This window comes from Varanus komodoensis, unplaced genomic scaffold (assembly GCF_004798865.1).
Source record: "Varanus komodoensis strain SLA01 unplaced genomic scaffold, ASM479886v1 scaffold1, whole genome shotgun sequence".
Taxonomy (NCBI): Eukaryota; Metazoa; Chordata; class Lepidosauria; order Squamata; family Varanidae; genus Varanus; species Varanus komodoensis.
The window spans coordinates 94630580-94652850 of NW_025335268.1; the positions used below are offsets into that span (position 1 = coordinate 94630580).

General features: G+C 48.3%; 1 protein-coding gene across 1 annotated transcript in view; it reads left to right on the top strand.

Annotated features, from left to right (window-relative positions):
- CRTAC1 (cartilage acidic protein 1) overlaps positions 1-22271 on the top strand; it is a 42623-nt gene that overhangs the window by 14106 nt on the left and 6246 nt on the right. Inside the window, exons 3-14 of the mRNA XM_044450142.1 lie at positions 3655-3851; positions 5972-6102; positions 6871-7027; positions 7766-7900; positions 8480-8625; positions 9454-9590; positions 10289-10371; positions 11855-11955; positions 12078-12246; positions 13141-13289; positions 16409-16451; positions 16656-16799. Coding sequence (XP_044306077.1) covers positions 3655-3851; positions 5972-6102; positions 6871-7027; positions 7766-7900; positions 8480-8625; positions 9454-9590; positions 10289-10371; positions 11855-11955; positions 12078-12246; positions 13141-13289; positions 16409-16451; positions 16656-16799 — 1592 coding nt within the window. The remainder of the gene's footprint in view (positions 1-3654; positions 3852-5971; positions 6103-6870; positions 7028-7765; positions 7901-8479; positions 8626-9453; positions 9591-10288; positions 10372-11854; positions 11956-12077; positions 12247-13140; positions 13290-16408; positions 16452-16655; positions 16800-22271) is intronic.

Below are 22271 nucleotides of genomic sequence, written 5' to 3' on the forward strand. Positions count from 1 at the left end.
CAACCTTTGATGCAGTTACTTTTATATTTAGATCACCTTTCAGGATAGAACCCTCTTAAGGCAGCATATATGATTTAAAAATATACAAACATTTGCAAGTAGACAATAAATACATATACAATACAATCCTATAAAACACTATAAAACCAATGATACCAATAAAACTTGCAACCAACAAATTAGGGGAAAGCTACCAAATGCTGCAGAACATTTCTGAAGACCTGAAAAGAAAGGGCTTGACAGATCCTTGATGGAAGCTGATTCTAGAGATGCAGGGCCACCACTGAGAAGACCTTCTCCCTTGTACTCCCCAGTCTAATTTGGTTGCAAATGAGTTTGAAGAGCCTCTTTTGATGACATTAAAGCATGCACAGACTGGTACAGAAGAAAGAAGTCCTTCAGATAATTTATGCTCAAACCATATATGAGCTCAAAGGGTAAAAACAGCACTTTAAATCATTCTGCACAAATGGAAGTTTCTGAGCTATCTTCAAAGGCAGCCCCATTTAAAGAACATTACAGTAGGGTCAAGGCTGGATGTCACAAAAGCATGAAGCACTAGAACAAGAGGTTTCCTTTCCAGATAAGGTTGCAGTTGGCTACAGCAGTTGGTGTTTCTGTCCACTTCTGCTGCCTGAGCTTCCCCAGTTAGCGCTGAGTCCAACATCACTACCAAATTGTGCATTTGGAGTACAGGAACATAAGAGGAGCATTGCTAAATCCTGCTGCACTGGGAGCATTCTACCCATGTGTCCCAGCAACAGGCGAATATAGTTATATTACATCTGACATTGGAATCAGCATATAGCCATCAGAACTAGTAGCCATTGATAGTCTTATTCTTCATGACTTTCTCCAATCCTCTTAGAATACATTCAGATTGGTGGCCAACACACATCTTGTGGACATGGATTCCATAGTTTAACTAGGTCCTGTATGAAGAGGTGCATCCTTTATCTGTCCCATTTTTTACCTGTACCATGAACCAGCTTCATGGGATGATCATGGATTCTAGTATTATATATCTCTCCACTTTCTCCACACATGCATAGTTCCGCACACCTCTGCCACATCTTCTGTTATCCACATTTTCCTAAGCTAAACAATCCCAGAGGTAACCTTCCTCACAGGAGTTTTTTCAACCCCTCGATCATTTTTCCTTGCTCTTTTCTGCACTTTTTCCAACTCTATAGTATCTTTTTTTGGACACAATGACCAAAGCTGTATTCAGTATTCCAAGTGTGGCTGCACCATAGATTTATACAGGGGTAGTATGATATTGGTGATTTTATTTTCAATTAGTTTCCTAATTACATTGAAAAGAGAATTAGCCTTTTTTTAAAGCAGCCACACATTGGGCTGACATTGTCATTGTGCTGTCCACCACAACCCCAACATTCTTCTTGGTCAGTTACTGCCAACTCAAATTTCTTCAGCTTATTCCAGAAGTTGGGATTTGTCCCAGCATGCATCACTTTACACTTGCTTCCTTTATTCTCCCAGTTTTGATGAATCCTTTTGGAACGCCTCACAATCCCATTTTGCTTCGATTGTTCTAACTAATTTGGTGTCACTAACAAACTTAGCCATTTCACTGTCCACTCCTACTTCCATTTATGAACAAGTTGAAAGCATTGGTGCTTGTGGGGACCCACTGTCTACATCCTTCCACTGGGTGAAATTACCATTTATCCCCATTCGCAGCTTTCTGTCCTTTAACCAGTTAAAGATCCAGAAGGGGGCTTTGTTCTTATTCCATGACTGCTAAAGTTGCCCTGGAGTCTTTCATGAGGAATTCTTTTGGAAGACCAAGTTCCAAATATATTCTGGCTTGCCTCTGACCACATCTAACCTCATCTAAGACCAGATACAATCTTCTGTCCAGATTGGTTGATTTCTCTGCCCACAGTGCCTCCTAGCTGAGGTTCATTTTGTTCTTTGCTGTCCTCTGCTGTGGCCCAGCCCTGGGTGCAGGCATGCATGCTGGCTCCCACTACTTTCTTCAGGACTTTGTAACATTATCCTCCATGTCTGGCCAAGCTCTACGTTTATTCCCAGCTTCTGCCCTCCCCCACCCTCCGCTGTTGCCCTCCTTCTCCTCTGCTATATTAATTTCCCCTCTCAGCTGTGCATTTTCAGCCTTAGTAAACTCCATGCTAACCACATTAGAGTCACACATCATTAGCTGCCAGATGAAACCACTCAGGCATTTCTGCAACTTTGCATTGTGTGATGTTAACATGGATGGATGTCTAACAGAATCCAGAGCTTACCCTGGATCAAACTGGCAGAACACTGTGATTTTGGCTACCTGGAGGTCTTTGGTTGAAGGGTGCAGTTTGGCTGGAGTTATATAAAAGATGGACAAGCAAATTAATACTCGTCAACTGATTCATCCAAGGGTGCTTCCAGATAGGGGGCTACTAGCACCATCAATCAAAAGACATTGTGCAGCTATTTGGTATTTCCCTTTTGAACATATTTTATGTGGTAAGAAAAAAGAGAGAAGACAGTAGGAAAACACAGGAGGGTGACAAATGGAAGACAATGGTGTCTGGACCCCCCCCCCATAAAATCCTGTGTGTCAGGCAGGCACAATAAAAGCCTTGTCTGGAAGTATGCCAGGCGTCTATGCTAGCCTTCTCCAGCCTGCTGGTCTTTGGACTTCAACTCCCATCTGCCCCAGCCTTCATGGCTAATATTTAGGAAAGCTGGGAGTTGGCATTCACAGCATCTGGAAGGGGCCAGGCTGGGGAAGGCTGATTTATGCATTTGGCAGGCAGCAGTGCTTGTAAGGAAATGGCAAAGACTTCAGAGCAACCAGTAACATGCATCCCTTTTGTACTCCAGCTTCAGGTGAGTTCTGCTGATCCCCAGGCTGGCAAAAGGAAATGCCAGCTTCAGTCTTTTAGGCATCGGACTGCTGGTAATAGATACCTGCTGGTACGAACAAGCTCTTCTCAGGTCGTTACCAGCTGGCCTTTATTCCCAGGGGTGCCTTGGTGCTGTTTTCCTTGATTCCAGGGTGAGGGAAAAGAATCAGAAAAGGAACTGTGCCTCCACAGAGTTAGGACGCATATCCAAATTCCCCCTTCCAAGTCCTTATCCCTTAACTATACAATGTTTGTCACTCAGTGAATCAAGTTTATTGAGCATAAGATGGATGGGGTAAGAAGATGTAATATAACCTACACAATCAAGCAAAATGAAAGTCTCAGCGACTACTCATCTGAACATACAAAATTACCTTTTGCCATGCTGACCGATAAGAACTTTTCCTTCATAGCTTGTAGCACTTGCCTAGAACGGGGTTAAAAATGAACTCCCATCGTATCTTGAAACTTGCTGGATGACCTTGGGCCTGTCATTCTCTTATGAAGATGAAATAGGCTAAGCACCTTACATGGTGCCCTGTGTGGAAAAGTAAAACATGTGGTGCGGTCAACACGTGCTTTTTCAATTCCCGCCTCATTTGCCTTCAATCACTGCCCTTCCCTCCCCTTCCCAGGAATAAGAGATATGGGATGTGCCCTTTCTTAATCCAGGATCCAGAATAAGTAGGAATGGAGGTCTCTGCTTTGGTGGGGAAGACCTGGTGGAAAGGGCTGGTTCCTTGAATCCTCACATCACGTTTCCTGCTCTCTGGTCCTTTAGGTACAATGGCCCCAACCTAGTGCTGAAGTACGACAAGGCACGGGGGCGGCTGGTGAATCTTGCGGTGGATGAGCATAGCTCCCCATACTATGCGCTGCGGGATCGCCAAGGCAATGCAATCGGTGTGGCAGCGTGTGACATTGATGGAGATGGACGGGAGGAGATCTACTTCCTCAACACCAATAATGCCTTTTCTGGTGCGTGTCAAAGCCACTGACATTCAACTTGCAACTGACGACCAAATTAAGGAATCAATCTTTTCACGTACCTTTTGAATTTCTTCACTACCATTCTCTGATATCCATCCATCTTTTATATGTAACCCATCAAGCCCTACCAACCGATCAAATCACCTTGCCATACTCCTCTGTCTTCCAACATTTACTTAATTCTTGCACCTATCCACTGTCACGCATCATCTCCATCGTCCCGTGCTTTGGCACTTCTGCCCATAATGCCCATTCAACCCATGGCTCCAACCCACCACGCCACATTCGCTCACTTATGCCAAAGACAGGTTCTTTGTTGTTTTTGCTGCATCAGAGCAACGCAGCTACTCTGGGAGAATCATCGCATTATAACATCCTGGCCAATACCAGCCAGCTCCCCGTGTTTCTTCCTGCAGTGAGCAGCAGCTTCCAAAAAAGCATGCAAGTGATCCACTGAGGGGCATGTTTTGCTGAGGGGGGTGAGCAGTGGTCTGCCTTATTTGTTTAATGTTCAAGTCCTCTTCTATCATATAGTTTGCTTTGGGGCTTCACCTGTTAGCCCTGAGCCACTGACTCTAGTTCCCTGACCTTCACTGGCCACCAGGGTGGGATGTTTCAAGGCTGGAGTTAATTTCCCAGCTGAGTGATTTTGTCGATTCTCTGGAAACAGTGAGGGCGGCAGTGTGTATATGTGAGTGTGCGTAGGGGGAGGCTTGGCTGCTGACTCAGGGCTTTGCCACATCTCTAGTTGCCAGCAAAGATTCAAGCTTAAGGAGCCCGGGAACTGCAGTGGGATGGACAAGTGCCTCTCCATGCAAGGAGACAGTCCTTGAGGCAAATAGGTTTGGGACAAACAGGGGCAGGGAGCAGAGGTCATGAACTCCTGCATGTTCTGCTTCTGCAGCCTAGTCATGGCAGCAGACAATATCTTTTCCCTTTGGGAAGAGGATGCCCTCATTTCTAGGTTGGCATTAAGAGACCCCTTGATGCTTCAGAAGCAGAGATGTTTAGCATGCTGTTGCCGTGACTAAATACGTGGACCTGGCCCAAAGGTAGGTACTGCCAGCTTTGTTGCTCCTTCCTGGGTGTCAGAGGGAAATTGCACTCAAGTTCTCACTCTTTCCTTGCATGGCTTCACATGTGCATGTGGGCACCCTGCTTTATCAGATCCAGCTGTGCTCCTATCACTGTCATTCCTTTTCTGGCCTCCATGCTGGATCTTGTGGCTGTTTCTTGATCCATGAAAGTTGGGATTTCTCTGCACATATTGATTACCCCTTCCTCCCAAGTTGCTTCAGTGCATTTGCTCTAAACCACTTTTTGGGGTTCCTGTGACAATCTGCCCAGAAAAAAGTGCTGCCTCATCCACCCCTCCTGAGTTGGGCTGGGTCCCTCACCTGCGCCATCGACCTGATCATGGCTCCACTTATTCGTCTTCCTGACACACCTAATTACTGTTTTGCAGCTGCCAAAGGCTGCTGCTCCCTAAATCAGCCATTCACATTACTCCTGGCGTCGGGGCCCGACCAGTGCCTGCCATTGATTTTCCCTTTTCCCTTTATGATGTACATGGCTCCACGCCGCTCTGGCACATTTTACCTTAATGAGTTTATTCTTCTGGGCCTCCCTTATCAGCCCTTAAGCTTTGCTGGGGTTGCTGCATTCACTGTAGTGCAGTCGCAGTCATAGCCCTGCAGTACTGGCTAGCAATTAGGCACAGGGGTGAGGATATCGATGGGGGCGGGCAGAAAGGCTGATGGTCAGGAGCGAGCGTCTGTCTGCAGAGTGGATGGGATCCCAATGCACTCACGGGGGGCTTTGCTCTGGCTCAGGTTATAGGGCTTCTACAGTCCCACATAAATATCTGCAGATATATGGCGTGGCATTTGCACTGTATAAGCCTGTGGCCCGGGAGCAGCTCTATGCTAAGTCCCCACACTTGCTTCCGGGTGCCCTAGAGAGGGCCTGCCACCAAAGGACGTGGCTAAGGCTGTAGAGCACAAGACTCACAAAACAGAAGGGTTCCTGGTCATCGTCGAGCAACTGCGTTGATTCAGCATACAACAGAAGGCCCCTGGCATGCCTGATGCTGTATCTCTCCTTCCCAGGTGTAGCCACCTACACAGACAAGCTATTCAAGTTTCGCAACGGGCACTGGGAGGACATCCTGAGCGACGAGGTGAATCGGGGTGTGGCGAGCCGTTTTGCCGGGCGTTCAGTGGCATGTGTGGATAGAACGGTGAGTGCATGGGCAGTCCGGTATGGGATGACAGGTGCTACAGCGTCCTTCTCCAGATCCATACCCTCCAGATGTTCTGGATTGCACTGGACTGGGAATGATGGGAGCAGTAGTCCAGCATACCTGGGAGGTGCCTGTATAAGTAAAACTGGACTATAGCTTCAGGACAAGACATCTTTGGCAAACTTGAGGAAGGTGCCCAGTTAGGAGCTGAAAAAGCGTCACCGAAGCTACACAAAGGGAGAAAATAGGCTTGGAGGGGCCTTGCTCTCCACAACCCTTCGGTGGACAGGCTTTGCCCCTCCCCCACAGCTGTCAGGACTCCCATCAGGGGCTGCTGTGCCAGGCAGGTGCCGTGCTGCTGATAAACACCGCCTGTCTGGGTGATTTATGCCCCTGTCACCTGTGCTTTCTTCTCCCTCTACCTTGCGTAGTTCTTTTTCAAATGATTACTGCTAAATCAGGGTGTCCTGGGAGAACAACAGGGGCAGTGGGAACGGTTGGCAGAGAAGCTTAAGGCGAGCGGGGAACATGAAGGACTGGTGTGCTCTGTTGGAGGCCCAGGGAAGGGAAGGAAAATGAGGATGGATTAGGCCTGTCTTGTGTGGGTTCAGCTGCCTGGCATTGCGTGTACGTTTAGGACACTTCTCCCAGTTAGGGCCCTGGGCCTGGCGCCCACCAGGTCTACTCGCATGCAGAGGGGAGGCAACCACTCCTACAGAGAGTCAACCTCCTCCCTCCCCGTGCCCTCACCTTTCCTTCCCACAGGGATCTGGCCGCTACGCCATCTATATAGCTAACTATGCCAATGGAAGAGTTGGTCCCCATGCCCTCATTGAGATGGACACTGCTGCTAGTGACCCAGAGCTTGGCATTGTGGCACTGAATGACGTTGCAGCAGAAGCAGGAGTCAACAAGTTCACAGGTAGGAGAGCAGAGGCGCTGCTGTTCTGAGAGCGAGCCCAGAAAATGAAAGCAGGACTGGCTTCAGGCAGGCCTGAGCATCTGAGTCGGGGCATCACTGATCAGGGCTCGCCCCGGGTTCAAGGAGCCTCTTGGCAAAGTAGCCTCCATGGGGTTCCTTTTATGTGACTTGTGAAGGAGCTTACCTTGTAGATCAGTAGAGTGGCAGAAATAGTATTTTTCCTTAAATCTTACAGAGTGTGACAGGAAGCCTTTGGATGGTACTGGCAGCTTAGTTTTGTTCTCCCACAGAGCTTCAGGTGTTCCCTCTGTCTGGGCATCATGGAGAAAATGAAACGATGGCTATCACAAGATCGTGACACTTCCTACCAGTGGCTGCTATTTGGCAGATGCCTATGGATGCTCATTGCAACGTTGGCCTTGTCTCCAATTCCAGCCCAGCTTCCACTGAAAGGCCATCCATCGGGCTTGTCTCTCTTGTCTAGTTTTAGAGCAACTGTGATGACTTGATGATTGTTGAAGAAGACTGAACCCCAGCATCATAGGGAGACTCAGTGCAGAGCATTCCATCCAAGTGATGGTGGGTTAATGTGAGAGGATGTTTCATTGGTCTTGAAGTGTCCCAGCAGGAACCACTCTCCAGTCTTAAATCAGGGTGTCATAGGACACCCCAGCTGGACGTCCCAGTCACCTGCCCCCACAGGGAGCTTTCTGGAGCTTTCACTCTTCCTCTTCCCAGGGGGTCGGGGCGTGGCTGTGGGCCCCATCCTCAGTGAATCAGCCTCTGACATCTTTTGTGACAATGAGAATGGCGCCAACTTCCTCTTCCAGAACCAGGGTGATGGTACCTTCATAGATGTTGCACCTAGCACTGGTAAGTACATGACTTGGGTCAGAGACCATGGGTTTGAGGACACACAGACAGCTGTGTATCTCTTGGCACTCTCTAATCCCAACAGGCCCCTGAGATTTACCCATCCCACTGCTTGCCTGGGTGGGGTGGGATGAGGCATGGGGTAGGGCCAGGTGATGAGTGCATGCTGTCTCAGTCAGTGTTAGTTTAGCATCTGGCTGATCACTGGAGTTTAACGAGGTGTCAGGGTGACATCACCATGCTGCTGATGACACCTATTTTCTCTTTCAATACTCCTTCCTTGTCAGCAAGAGAACAGCACTTGGGCGGCCAGGGGAGAGAAAGGGGAGTTAGTTCTATAGCCCCTGATCCACTAGGCACCCCCCAAAACCTGCATCTCTCATGGTACCTGACTCAGTTCTCCCCTGGGAGACTGAATTTGGGTCCTGTTGATTAAGAGCTTCCAGAATACCTTCTTGCCTCCTTCCCCAGTGTGGGGCCTGGGGCCCCACATCAACAGTGGGAAGGTTCCATTGAGGATACAGGGCCTTGTCACCTTCAGGAACACAGCCCTGCTGACTCCTCTGCTGCCCTCTGTAGGCTTGGATGACCCATACCAGCATGGTCGTGGTGTGGCATTGGCCGACTTTAACCGCGATGGCAGAGTTGACCTGATCTATGGCAATTGGAATGGACCACACCGGCTCTATCTGCAGATGAGTGCAGGTGGGCGTGTCCGCTTCCGGGTAAGTGCCACCTGGGTGAGAGAGGGCCAGCGAATGGCAGACTCCCAGAGCATCCTGGGTAGTGAACAGGGAAATAGTGGTGGTGGGTACTCAGGCTCCAATAGACAAAAAGTCTGAGAAAGAATGAAACACGTAGATCTGATATGATCACCCAAAGAGACCCCTTTCTCTACTTCCAGTTCAGTTGCCAGACATTCCTTCTTTAAAGCAGGATGTTGAACCTTTCTCAGCCTGAGGGCCACATTCCATTTCAGAGATGCCCCTGAGGGCTACACTCTAGCAGTGGACAGGCCCAAAGGCAAAGGAATGAAGCCAAAATGCCAGCATAGTTTAGCCTAAAGCTCTTACTGCCGGTAACTAAGCCTCAGGAGAAGCTTATAGAATGGTGGGGTGGGTGGGTGCTGGACAACAACATTGCCCCACAGCCTGGAAACCCTAAACAATGTGTTTTGGGGCAGGTGAGTAGAGATGAGGGAAAGGGTGACTGGGGAACTTCTGGAAGGCCAGACTGGGACCTCGGAGAGCCAGATTTGGCCCCTGGTCCTGAGGTTCTGCACCCCTGTTTTAAAGGATTGCCTCCTGTTTCAGGCACGCAACACCAGAGTATTCCTTCTTCCTGCAAAGTAGACCTGGCAGAATTTTCCTTACTGTGGTCTCCACCCAAGTGCCCACTATAGTAGCTTCTGGCCTATCTCACTCTTACCCCCTTCTTTCCTGGCCCAGGCACCACTCCTATTCCCATCACCTAATTCTATGCCTAGACCCAAGCTTCCTCTTGGCCCTGCTCCAGCCCAAGCCCTGCCCCACTAATCCCCGTCCTTCCCCCAGGACATTGCCACGCCCAAACTGTCCATGCCATCACCTGTCCGCACCGTCATCGCTGCTGACTTTGACAATGACCAGGAGTTGGAGGTCTTCTTCAACAACATCGCCTATCGCGGCTCGTCCGCCAACCGCCTCTTCCGGTGGGTGAGAGCCACATGGCCACCAGAGACTGGGGCAGTGGGCTCCCCATCTTACTAGGCTCCGGGCACTGCAGGAAGGGCTTCCCCTCACCAGAGGCTGCTGCAAATCTGTCCTGTCTTTAGCAAGTCCTGCATGCAGAGCAGAGGGTACGGGGTGGGTGGGTGGAGGGAGGGCTGAGTTCTCAAGCCACAGTATACTGCTATTTAGTGCCCTGTGCCATCATCCGCAGAGGTAAATTGGCTCCACCAGGATGGGCAAGGGGTGTCCTATCCAGTTCTCTCCTACCTCCAGCCAGCTGATAGAGCTGTGACTGAGCCCCTTCCGACATCACTACCAATATAGCCATCTGTTTTGCCTGGACCACATCCCTGGAGGTTCTGGCTTCCACTAATTAGCACTTATGCATGGTTCCCATTAATTGTAGGCAATCAATGGCTCGTTAAACAGAGCCGCTTACATTTCTCAGGCTAATAAAGTGATAGCAGCAGCACATGGCAGCTCTGGGGAGTCTGTGCAGATACCTGACAGTGTGCAAGTGGGCAGGGGCTCTTCCGGAAAGAGGCGTGATGACCAGGGAGGCCTCATTCTGCGGAGGCAGGGTGGTTCCAATCCAAGCTGTAGACTTGCCCCGTCAAGCATACTCACGTAGGAGGGAAATGCATTTGTCCTTCCCTGCCATGATGCCTTTGTGCCACAGGATCACCCGCCGAGAACACGCTGATCCAGCCATCGAAGAACTGAACCCTGGCGACGCAGTGGAGCTGGAAGGGCGTGGCACTGGTGAGCAGCTATGGGGCCTGTTGTGGACCATGAGTGGGTTTCGTCATTTAGTGAGAGATGTACAGGAAGGGGTCCTAGAGCCTTTTTGGTGTGATGAACGTACGTGGAACGTCCAGCAGCGTTGGCACGTTGAGTGTGTCACGTGCGTTCCCACCAAATGGCCGCCGTGTGTCTGGGGCTTACACAGTCATAGAATGTCAGCCATGGTGATGGCAGCCCAAAACCACTATTTTCCCACAAAGGTAACTTGACTGAGAAGCTAGGTATGAGGCACACATGGTGTCTGCCGAAACACAAAGCCTTTACATCCAACCCAGTAAAGGAAGCACTGGAGGGTGGCACTCTGCTTTGCAGCATGTCAGGCTCTCAGTATAATAATACTTTGAAAATCAGAAAACAATAAAATGGAAATCAGGCAGTGAGCTTGGGTGTCAAGAGAGGTATCCATAGGCGCATTGGTGCTCGCTGGCATCATGCTGGAGACCACCGTTGTAAGCACTGGAGGGGGTTGGAACTGACCTTCAGCCAGAGAGGAGCACTCAGGGAGAGGTGTCCCTCCTGTGTGAAGAAGAATCTGGATGCCTGGACTTAATGGTCATGCACCTCCTTCTCCCAGTCTTACAGTGGCACTGTGCATCCTGTGCTTCCTTCAGTGTAAGGTAAGCTGGTTCTGCTCCTTGTCTGCTCAGTGGGGCCTTGGGCATCTCTCGCAAAGTCTTGTCCTGGTGGGGCCACAGCTGCTGGCTTTTTGCAAGACTTTTACCGAGCCCAGTAAAAGGGGCCTCTTTAAAATTCAGACATTCCTGTCCCAGACAGCCGATTCCTCGGTCTGAAGAGGGCAGGTCACCTTGAGGGTGGTGGCAGTGAGTGTCTTTCCACAGCATGTGCTGCAGGGCACTTGCAAGGGAAAGGGAAGGGCAAGATCAGGACTTTCGAATGTCTTTCAGGCGGGGGGACAAAACATCCACACGGCGTGGGCCGCAAGGCCTCTGGCTTGTTCACACAGTCGGCTGCCTTTTAGAGCAGCTTTCCCTGACCTCATGCTTTCCATATGTGTTGGACTACAACTCCCATTGCTCTCAGCCAGCATGGCCCTGCTTGGTCAGAAGTATGGGCACTGAAGTCTAACACCATGCCGGGGAGAGCTCTTGGAGCATGGCAAGGTAGGGAAAGAGGACCTCTGGGTTTGATTCTCATCCACAGGCAGGAAGCTGGTCCTTTGGGTAACATGAGCAGAAAGGGTAGAAGGTGCTGCCATTAAGGACTGGACCCCAGGAGAAAAAAAGCAGCCCATGGAATATGTAGGCATGGGAAAGATGGTGTCACTGCAGGTGAAACAGGGGGACGCGATGGAAAAAACGTTTCCGTGTCTCTCTCTCCTGCTGGGTGTCCTGCCAGCCTTGATTGTGGAGGGGGAGTGTTGTCCTACCAGGAAAGAGGTGCTGAAAGAGCCTTGCTGCTTACTTCAGTTGTGTCGTTGTAGGGGGGGCAGTGGTGGATTTTGATGGCGACGGGAGGCTGGACCTGATCCTGTCGCATGGCGAGTCCATGGCACAGCCCCTCTCAGTCTTCCGAGTCAACGAGGTAGGTCCTCGCCAGGTGCGTTGATCTCAGCCGACCACGCGTCATCAAGCATGCTTCCCCCTCCCTCAGTCTCATGCCCACCGCATCCCCCCTTGGCTGAGTCTGTCTGTCCATCTCCACAGGGTGCTGGCAACAAATGGCTGCGGGTGATTCCACGTACACGCTTTGGGGCATTTGCTCGTGGTGCTAAGGTGGTGCTGTTCACGCGGCACAGTGGTGCCCATCTGCGCATCATTGATGGAGGGTCTGGGTACTTGTGCGAGATGGAGCCTGTTGCCCATTTTGGTCTGGGTGAGTGAGGAGGAGCCGAGGCAGGGCTTGGAGTGTCATCCCAGGTCTCTTCTTGACCTGCCCATCTGCCCAGCAATGCCAACAACACACAGCATTTGGGCTTCCTTCAGTCTTCTCTGTCTCTCATTCCTGACAGTGCCTGCCAATCACTAACACATTGCAAGCCACACAAACGTCTGATTTGGACCTTTCACAAATGCACATCCGAATCATTTGATTCCCTTCGGTCAGAAACTTCTGCCTCTATTTGTATTGCCCCATCCTTGAACTCCACCAATTCTGTGAATGTCCTTTAGAAATACTGTTGAGTCTACATTCCAATATGGCCTAGCTCCCCGTAGTCCTTTTCCTTGAAAACTTTTGGAAAATCTCTTTCCCCATCTTCATCTAATCAAGTGTTCCAGGGGCTCTAACAGAAGTTTGCATTCCCAGAACCAGCGCATACATTGCAGAGAGGCCCTGGTTGCCCTCTCCAGCTGTTCCTACAGAAGGTGCTGTATATCTCCACACCTCATTAATCTTCCACAGCCCTGAGGTGGCCCGGCTTAGTGGGGCATAGCCAGGTTAGACTGGGCTGTGAATCAGGAAGCCAAGTAGCTCCAAAAGTCAGAGGGGCCATGTGCCAGAATGCCCCTGCATCCCTGCTCACAGCTGGCTTGGTGCCTGGGAGCTGTGCTGGTATTGGCACGGAGTGGCTGGCCGAAGGACACGATCCCATCCCATCCCCAGTTCTTTCAACTCTGTAAGGGGAGGTTGTCAAAATGGGGGAGGAGGGAGAAGAGGAGAGCATGGAGCAAGCCATGGGAGAAGGAAACTTCTCCAGCTGTAGTTCTGCTTTTTGAGTGGGCTGCAGTTTTCCCCGGCTCAGCATTTCTTTGCCCTTCTTCTCTGTAGGACAGGATGAGCCCAGCAGCCTGGAGGTGATCTGGCCAGATGGACGGCTTATCAGCCGGACTGTAGTGAGCAGTGAGATCAATTCTGTGCTGGAAATCCCCTACCCCCAGGACGCTCCAGGGTCACCCCCTGTTATACTTCCTCTTGAGGTAAGCCCCATTTTGCTAGTCCTATGCCAGTGATTTGGAATGGGTCCTTCCCAAGCGCTCCCTTCAAACCAGTGTTCTTTTTCTCATCTTTCTGGGAAAAGAGCCACATAAACTCCTGATGGATGCTCTGTACTTTTTGAGTTAAGGGGTTTTTTGTCCCATTACTAAGGCAAATTGCCAACTGAAGCTTTGTTTCCTGTGTAAGGAATCTCAAGAACCATTGTAACTGTTCCTTCCTCTAATAATCGACTCAGTGCCCTCTGTGCTGAAAGAAACTGAGCCCATACAGGACAAGATGGTGGTATCAGCAAGCTAAGGAGAATTCCAAGGTTAGCAAAAGTACAAAAAAGAAATCTAGAACTAAAACTCCAAGATAGGGAGCAGCCACACCTGCTTCAGGTCAATGAAGACTGAGCATGTTCAGTCTTCATGTCACCATGAATTATAGAATGCTGAGTCCCAGATAAGGGATGGGAAGGAGTGTATTAGTTTGCTTGAGTGGCTTATACCTTTTACTAGTCCTCCCTGACCACCAAAATAAAGAGACAAGGTTGTACCTGATATTAGTACAGTTTTGGTCCCATTTATTTCAATGGATCTGCTCCAAGTAAGAGTAACCTTGCATACAACCCATGATTTCTCAAGGTACTCAGAAGGGCACTCTTGGTATACCTTTGTGAATTGAAAGGAAATTATGAAATAGAGAAGTGAAGCGAAAAAGCAGCTACTGTCCAAAACTGCTTGACTCCTCTGAGTTTACACCATTCTAATGGCCACTGAATCTGCAGGGAGCAGGAGCTGGTTGGTGACTGGGGAATCTGAATGGCCTTCCACAAATAGCCTGCCCTCCAGCTATGTTGGACTAAAATGCCTATCATCTGCACCCCTGCTGGATGGGAATGATGGGGTTGTAGTCCAAGAAGTCTAGAGAAGTTGGGGAAGTTGGGTCTAAAAAAACAGAAGCCATGCAGATACATCAATCAAATCCGTGGCTGAAAGCAGCTTGAGACCAGAATTGTGCGTTAGTTGAAAACAAAAGCTAGAGAAATGGAAGGCTGAGGAAGGGAATTGTCCTGCTTAAGCTGCTGTCTGCACATAGTAAGTAACTAGAATGGGGAGAACTGGAGTTGTAGGAATGCCTCCCCCATCTCTAGAACTATGTACATTAGGTTCCTGCTATTAGCTATAATCTACTCAGCTTTGGGGCTAGCTCCTCTTACACACTAGATGAAAACCTGGGGAAAGGGTGTCCTCCCACTGCTGACACTTATAGACAAACACACACACAAACACTACCCTTGAAGCCTGAGCAGCAGTTGGTGAGGATGGACTGCCGCAAGTTCTACTTGTGACATATTTTTTCACTATTTCCTTCCATCTTTAATATTTCAGGCACTTTTACAGTGCAAAATAAATAGAAAAATAATAAGACTGAGGAAAAGGAAAGGGAAAAAAGTGTAAGCGACAACACAAAATTTTTATATAGCATCATTGATATGACTGGGGGTAGAGGGGAACATAAGACTGGGCCTTGTTTTTAGACTTGTTATTCCAAAGGTTAATAGACAATGAGTCTTTTTATACAAACATATCATTTTGTGGTTTATATTGCCCTCTTGTGAAATAAGTTAGTTCTGTAATAAGGGCTTTATCCCATATTTCTTCAAACCATTCTGTAGGACTGGATGGCTTTATTGATTACCAGTTTGTGCAATGCAAATCTAAATTAATATGGCACATTTTGTTCAATTTGTATGATTTAACTGATAGGTAACTTCATATTTCTAAAAATATGTGACAGAAGCTATTTATCATACACAAATAAGCTGGTGCCCTAAGTTTTTTAGAATTGGGGTACGCAACCTCTTTTGGCCTACAATTCCCATCAACTCTACTTAGCTTAGCCAGTACTGGGGGTGGATGGAAGTTATATGCCAAAATATCTAGTTAGGGGATGAACAAAAAGAAACATGCATCAAAGGATGAAAATAAAAATAAAGGGATTAAAGAGCAATCAAGATGAAAAAGCAAGTGACATAACAGCATGACATTTAAGAAGCTGCTTTTTAAATATAAATGAGAGCAAGGCAGATGTCAGAGGGGTGCATCTAGAAACTGAGCTCCACATATAATTTGAAAATCAGTTCCTGCTTTAGCTAAACCAGGTCACATGTTGCACTTTGAAGGGTGTTCTACCACACCTGTAAGTACCTGTAGCATTTTTCTAGGATGGGTGCATCCAAGCAAAGTGTTTCCAGAATGACAACAAAAATGAGGCTTTCTACTTTCCTATCCCTCTTGTTCAAGCCAGACCATTTCCAAATCTCTTCAGCTCGGTTCCCTTCTACTGGTCCAGTTCCTCTATTCTGGAGCTCCCTGAATTGTGACAGCAAGATTAAAAATTGATCAGAGTGACTAGAAGCTGTAAAATAGTTAAAGAGGCCTTGGTGCGAGACAGATAATAACTGAAGTGATGTTGCTATAAAATGTGCTTCTGTCAGCACAATGACTTTTGATGTTAGGGATGTGGTGGCAGGAGACAAAGAGTAGGAGAGAGTTTGTGTGTATGTGTGAGTGTGTGTGTCTGTGCACACACATGTGGGGCCCACTTGGTATAGTCCCTGGTGACAAAGGGGTTGCCACCTTAGCTCTAGAGTTTAAAAAGTCAGACATGGCTTTTAGCCACATCTTCAAAGGTTTGTATAGCTTGTGTCTTAGAATACTGGAATAGCATGTAACTTTTTTCATTGATCCACAGATTGTAGGACAGCATATTTGCTCATCCCAAGATACTGAAAAAAAATAGGTACAGAGAAGCAAAGAAACTGAGACCTGGAGGAATGACTAGGGAAGTAATAACAGCCCCTGACTAACCTGCCCAAATTCTATACAATTTTTAAGGCATTGAACAGAAACTTTATGTATGTTTTTAAGAACTGACTGCATAACAAAAAGGTTCAAACTGGAGAACTACCACATTAGCTACTATATGGTCCAAAGCAGAAATTGCAGACATATAATTCTCTCTGGAAATTGCATCTCTGAATGGGCAGAGCAGGGAGGGATGATCCTGAAAGGAAATTAAGCACTGATGACAAATTTCTCTCCTTCCCTCGCAGTGCGGCCAAGGATTCTCTCAGCATGAGAATGGGCGATGTGTCGGTGAGTCACTTGGCAGGGGCAGGCCTGTGGCGGGTGCTTTCCTCTGCCGGCAACTGGCCTCAACAGGGTAGAATCGCAGCTCTTTGGTATCCAGTGACAAAAGCGTGGCCGCATTCTGAGCAGAAAGAAACCACCCAAGCCTGGTGTGAGAGGCCGCGGGTACTGGGCACGCATCATGTTCTTGTTCTCTTTGCTTCTCCTTAGATATGGATGAGTGTGCAGAATTTCCCTTTGTCTGTCCAAGAGGCAGGCCCATCTGCATCAACACATATGGTGGGTACCGTTGCCGCAGCAACAAGCGCTGCAACCGGGGCTTCGAGCCCAACGAAGACGGCACAGCGTGTGTTGGTGAGTGGTGGCTTGAGCAGAGCAAAGAGGTTAATTCCTCACCGAGGCTGAGTTTGGAGCTCACTCCCCAATGATAGCCAATGGGTTGGCACTTCTCGCATCAGGCAGGGAAATGTTTAGCTGGAGTTGGGTTGGATGTGTATACAAATGAAGGCCCAGCAAATGAAGGTCCAGGAGCAAGGGGAGGAGAAAATCTGACTGGCTAGTGAGTTTGGAAACACAGTTTCTTCACATCTACTGACAAGAAGATGGTGTAGTAGCGACAATATAACCAGTGGTGTAGTGGAGCCAAGACTCGCAGGCATCCAGCACCAAGACTTTCTTTTATTAGCAAGAACGCTAATGCCACTTGCTTCCACCACCCTCAGGTTTTCCTGTTCTCACTGAGGTTACTTACTATCATAAGTCCATCTTGCCCCTTTCTACCTTCAAGCATATCTAGACAGAAGAGTTTTGCAATACAGTTCTTTATTTGGAATAAGTAGGGGGGTTGTGATATAGGTTGCATCATAAGAAGGTTGTTTTCAAGAAACGGCAATCAAAGAAGCATTATCTCTCTTTTGCCCATGTGAAGAGTTGATTCCAAACCAAAGATGCCCTCCATCTGCCCTTTCCTGAAAGATCTGACTCTCCTCTCAGGGAGTTTTGTGCTGTTTGTGGGCCTGATGGTGGATTGTTGGGTGTTGTTTCACTGGGCCACTTGTTTGGCTTGACACCAGTTCGCTGAGTTAATGAATCCATATGGCTGAGGAAGGTTCCTCAGACCCTTCCTGTTCTACAGCATCTCCTCACAAATTCAAGGTGACTTGGCCCTCAGAAGCTCTCTGACAAATCTTGTTTGCTAACCTTGACATTTCTGTTCCACATTCCAGCCCCTCTCCTTCTCTGTCTAATTCACAGTCTGTCTGAACTTTCTAACTGGGGATCTGTGTTTTGAGAGAAACTGGTTCCATCTCAAACCCCAAGGAGTAATAGATTTTCCCAGAAAAAAAATATTTTTTTCCTGATATTTTGAGGTGCCCCAGTCATGAATGATCAATTAAGACCCGTTAGTTTTACAAAAGTCATGTTCCTGGTATCAACAACACTAGAACTGCTTCATTGTTATGGATCAACATAGCAACTTGAATTTTTGGCATGGCTATGAAGGCTGTCACAATGAGCACCTGCACTTCCAAATTTACCACTATACCACTGACCATAGCATTTCCTTACTGTTTTAGAGCCCTTGGTACAATGCCCAAGGGCAGTAGGACAACAGTGGAGAAGTGCTAGAACAGACTTCCTTGAACCTGGTCCCCCAGTTGTTCTGGATTTCAACTCCCGTTAGCATGGTCAATGGTCAGGAATGCTGGGAGTTATAGTTCAAAACATCTGGAGGGGATGAGCTTGGGGAAGGATGTAATAGAGTACATTTTGGGCCAAACTTGGCATCTGATATCAGATATGGGTCTGGTGAACTATAATAATTGATGAACAACTGCAAAGCAGTGGGAAGAGGGCGGTTTGCTGGGGGAAATTGGCAGGTAGGGAAAATGGTGCTCAAAATTTTCCTCACTTGCTTTTCAGTGCTGTTTCCCAATGATTCGGTGGCAGTGGGGGTTTGGAAGCCTTTGTCTCCTGCTCTGCAGGGCTGGTGTCAAGGGCAGGCATGGTTGGGCACCTCAGCCAAGCAGGGCCCCACTGTCAAGAGCCTCCTGGAGTGGCTCCTTCTCTTCTCTGTTGAAATCTGCTTGTTCACCTGCCTCTTTGGTCCTGCCAGCAGTGGTGATGAGAAGGAATAGGTACCACAGCTGGCCTAGTCACCAACTCTCTTGCCTGCCAGGCAAGCAAGTGGTACCTATAAGGAGCAATAGAGGCTGATGGCAATGGCAAAGAAAAGGTAGTCTCACCAAGGAAGGGGGGGGGGTCTTTGCCAAAGACCCATAAAAACCTGCAGCTGGCACTGCTGCCAAACATGTGGTATAGCCCCTGCTCCTCTATCCTGAAGGTCTCTTGCTGTTTGTCACTAATTCATGCCCTGTCCTCTCTCTCTCTCTCTCTCCCCCCCCCCCCACTCCCCCTCTTCTATTTCCTTCTGTGTGCAGCTCAAGTGGCCTTTTTTGGTGGATATCCTTCTTCAGCGAGCTGGCTAGGCCCCGCCTTGCCCGCAGCTCCCCTCCTTCCACTTTGCCTCGGACTCTGCTTCCACTCCTATGCACTTTAAACCTAGCCAATAAAGGGCAGAAGCAGCCTTTATGGATGAACTGGCCTCCCCTTTACTTCTTCCCTCTATTTTCTTTTATCCCCTCTTCTCATGGTGGTCTCTGAGAACATGGACTGAGGTGGGGCGGCCATCTTTGCAAAGGGCACTACATAGTCCAGCAGATGACACTGTCGCTAGTGACATACCCCTTGCATGTTTTCTGAGAAAACTGATAGGGCAGAGGCCCCACCGATGCTTTGTTTCCTCAGTGGGGTGGCCACCTTCCTCGGAGCTTGCCTTTAACCAAAATGGTAGCTCCTGCTGGTAGTTGCTTGCTTGGTTAAAACTGATATGGTTATCCTGTGCCTGCTGGTTTGGCCTATAACATGATTGCTTCCCTTCCCTTCCCTTCCCTTCCGCCTGACTGGACCAGGAGTCACCTCTGATCTTGTTTTGCCAATACGTGTCTGCACTTTGAAGCTGCTCTGTTTCCCAGCTGGAGGATCACCCCGCGCCCCGCACAGCACACCCCCAATAAACTCTACACTGTCTATAAGCATCTTCTTGCAGCTATGCTTGGGGTGGGTGAGGCTGGGGGCAACAGCTCATCTGCAAAGATGAAAAGAGGCCAGAATGGAGCCGCACCGGCCGTGAGCTCCTGCATGGGCAGCAAAAGAGCCAGCAGGGCAGAGAGCTGGGGACATTTTCATGAAATCTGGACTTCCTAGGGGGAGGCAGTAGTGCAGTTAGGTGGGTCTAGACTCTGGGCTTAATGCTCTTATGCGCGCCCCACACACCCTGCCTCCCACACGCTGATGTGTTTTCCTTCATTTACTTCTGCATGCGGTAAGCCAGCCCTGCTGTATTCGGGGCCCTCCTGTTTATTCTGCTGAGTGGAGGAGAGGCAGCTGGAGTTTTGCCCAGAGTTCCACCCTCACGGCTCCACGTATAGGAGGAGGTTCAGCTTTGTAAGGTGGCTGCACTTTGCCCACTGGCCTCCTTACATTCCTTACACTGAGCAGCACTGTTCCCTTCTGTTATCCTGTCGGCCAAATGTCCAGGCTGAATTCATTTCTTCCCTATGCAAGAGGCTCTACTAGAATCCTAAACCCATTTAACTCACCCCCATGTGTTGTAAGCACACAGGAGTCGCCACACCAAAGACTGTTGCAAGGCAGAAGGACAAGCGGTTCTACATGTCACATGGCAAGCACATTTCCAGCATGGCCGCTGTCTGTTGTGCCAGGACTCCATAACTGCGAAGGAACATGCATCTCTGTAAACAATGCACGATGGGCATATGACAGGGGGGCATGACTGGCCATTGTTTTCGTTTTGTGCTTTCAGTCATGCATTTCCAATGCAAAAGTTATTGCTCTCCTTTCTTGGACACATTTGGGAAACATGGTTCTTGTATATGCGGTGAAGGAATCCCATAAGGGTCAAGCAAAGGACCTGCACCACAGACCAGAGGAGAGACGCATGGGAGAAGCAGAAAGCCCTACAGGCACCAATAAGTGCAAACTGCGGGAAAATGCCTTCCCAGGCCCTCATATGATGTGTTAGTCCTTGAGTTTACAGGAAAGTCTTGTCTAATGGGCTTCCCATGGGGTAAATTTTCTTCTTCCTTTCCCATTAAGTAAAATTAGTAGTGATGGATCCAAACATCATCCAAGCTCATTTTGGAATATAAATCCAGATGAACTCATACTGCAATATGAAGCAGGCATTATGACACTGAAAGGTCTTCCTTGGCTCAGATTAAATTCCAGCCAGTGAGGAATTTAAACCCTTCCTCCATCATTCATCCTTCCACTCACTGCTTCTAAGCCCTTCTCAGCTTATTTTTGTATGTTCCAGCAATGAAGGAAGGGAGATCTCTCACCTGTCCTCTCTGGTACGTGCCAGATGCAAAGACCACTGGGAAATGTAATTTCCAAAGAGCTCTTGACCCATATTGGTGCTTTTGGGAACCTGCATTTCCTAATGTATCCTGCATCTGACATGCAGCGAAAGCAGAACACCAGGTATTAGAGAGGGTGCAACAATAATTGCAGTGCAGGAAGGATATGGGTGGAAGACAGACCAGTGGGCAGATGGGTGAGGGGCGTTCATTGCCATTATGGGAAGACAGCAAAGAATTGCATCCTGCCATTTTCTCAATGACTTCATTGGGGTCACCACAGGGTCTGAATAGTTCTGTTTTTATGGCTTAATTTTAATCCTGACTCCGGGGAGTTCGATCATTACTACAAAATTAGTAATTAATTATCTAGTGATGCTAAGGAAGTAGGAGGTACTTAAAATCTTTGAGGAAAGACAATTATTTCCTGATTATACTGGCCATTTTTGCAGCCCAAGAGGATGCTTAGAATTCCGCACCTCTCCTAAGTTAATCTGGCTTTCTTTTGACTAATGCCATTGCTACTCCTAGTTCTAGAGGTGCAGCTTCAGAGTTTCATTCCGTGGGTGCTTATAAATCTTCATCTTATCTGCAGCGTTAATGTGTTCGTGGAGAGCACAAATCTGTCTGCTCTTTCACTCCGTTAACAGAAACAATTCTCTCTCCAATGCGATATAATGAGTCAAATCAAAACAGTGTGGCCTCTTCAGGCACATATCTAAAGCAGCTTTTCCTGATATGGAGCCCTCCAGTTGTGTTGAGCTACCATTTCCATCACCTCCTGGCCAGTGTGGGGCCTGTAACCAAGTACAGCTCCAGGGCTCTAGGCTGGGAAAGGCAGTTCTAAAATAATTTGTCTCTTGAACCTTCTGATTGCTGCTTGTTGTCTTGTGGCTTTTCTGGTGGATCTCACAGCCTGCTGGAACAACATCCGGTTGACTTCATATTACCATAATGCCTGGATCCTGAGAACCAGAATGGGCTTTTACAACTGGTTTAGCTGTTCAGAAGGAGCCAGTATACTTAGCCAGAGCAATCATTACTACAGCAAGTCTCAATCAAACAGTACAATCATGAGCATTTCTACTTCGAAGTAAGCACCATCGAGTTCAATGAGGCTCACTCACAAATAGGTGTATATAGCTTGCACCTTAAGTCTGCTGTCTCTAAGGGAAAGCAGGGTCTTTGCACTATTACTGGAGCACATTGTCCATTGTTGCTTCCACAAGAAAGAATAAAGTCCTTGCAATGGGTGCCGAGGTCTGCACTAAATTCCCGCTGGGAATCCTTAATTATGTTTCCAAAGGGGAATTTTGAAGGGAACAGATTGTGCTCCCTTTCCCACCATTGGTACATACTGATGACTCTATTCCACACTTCTTTC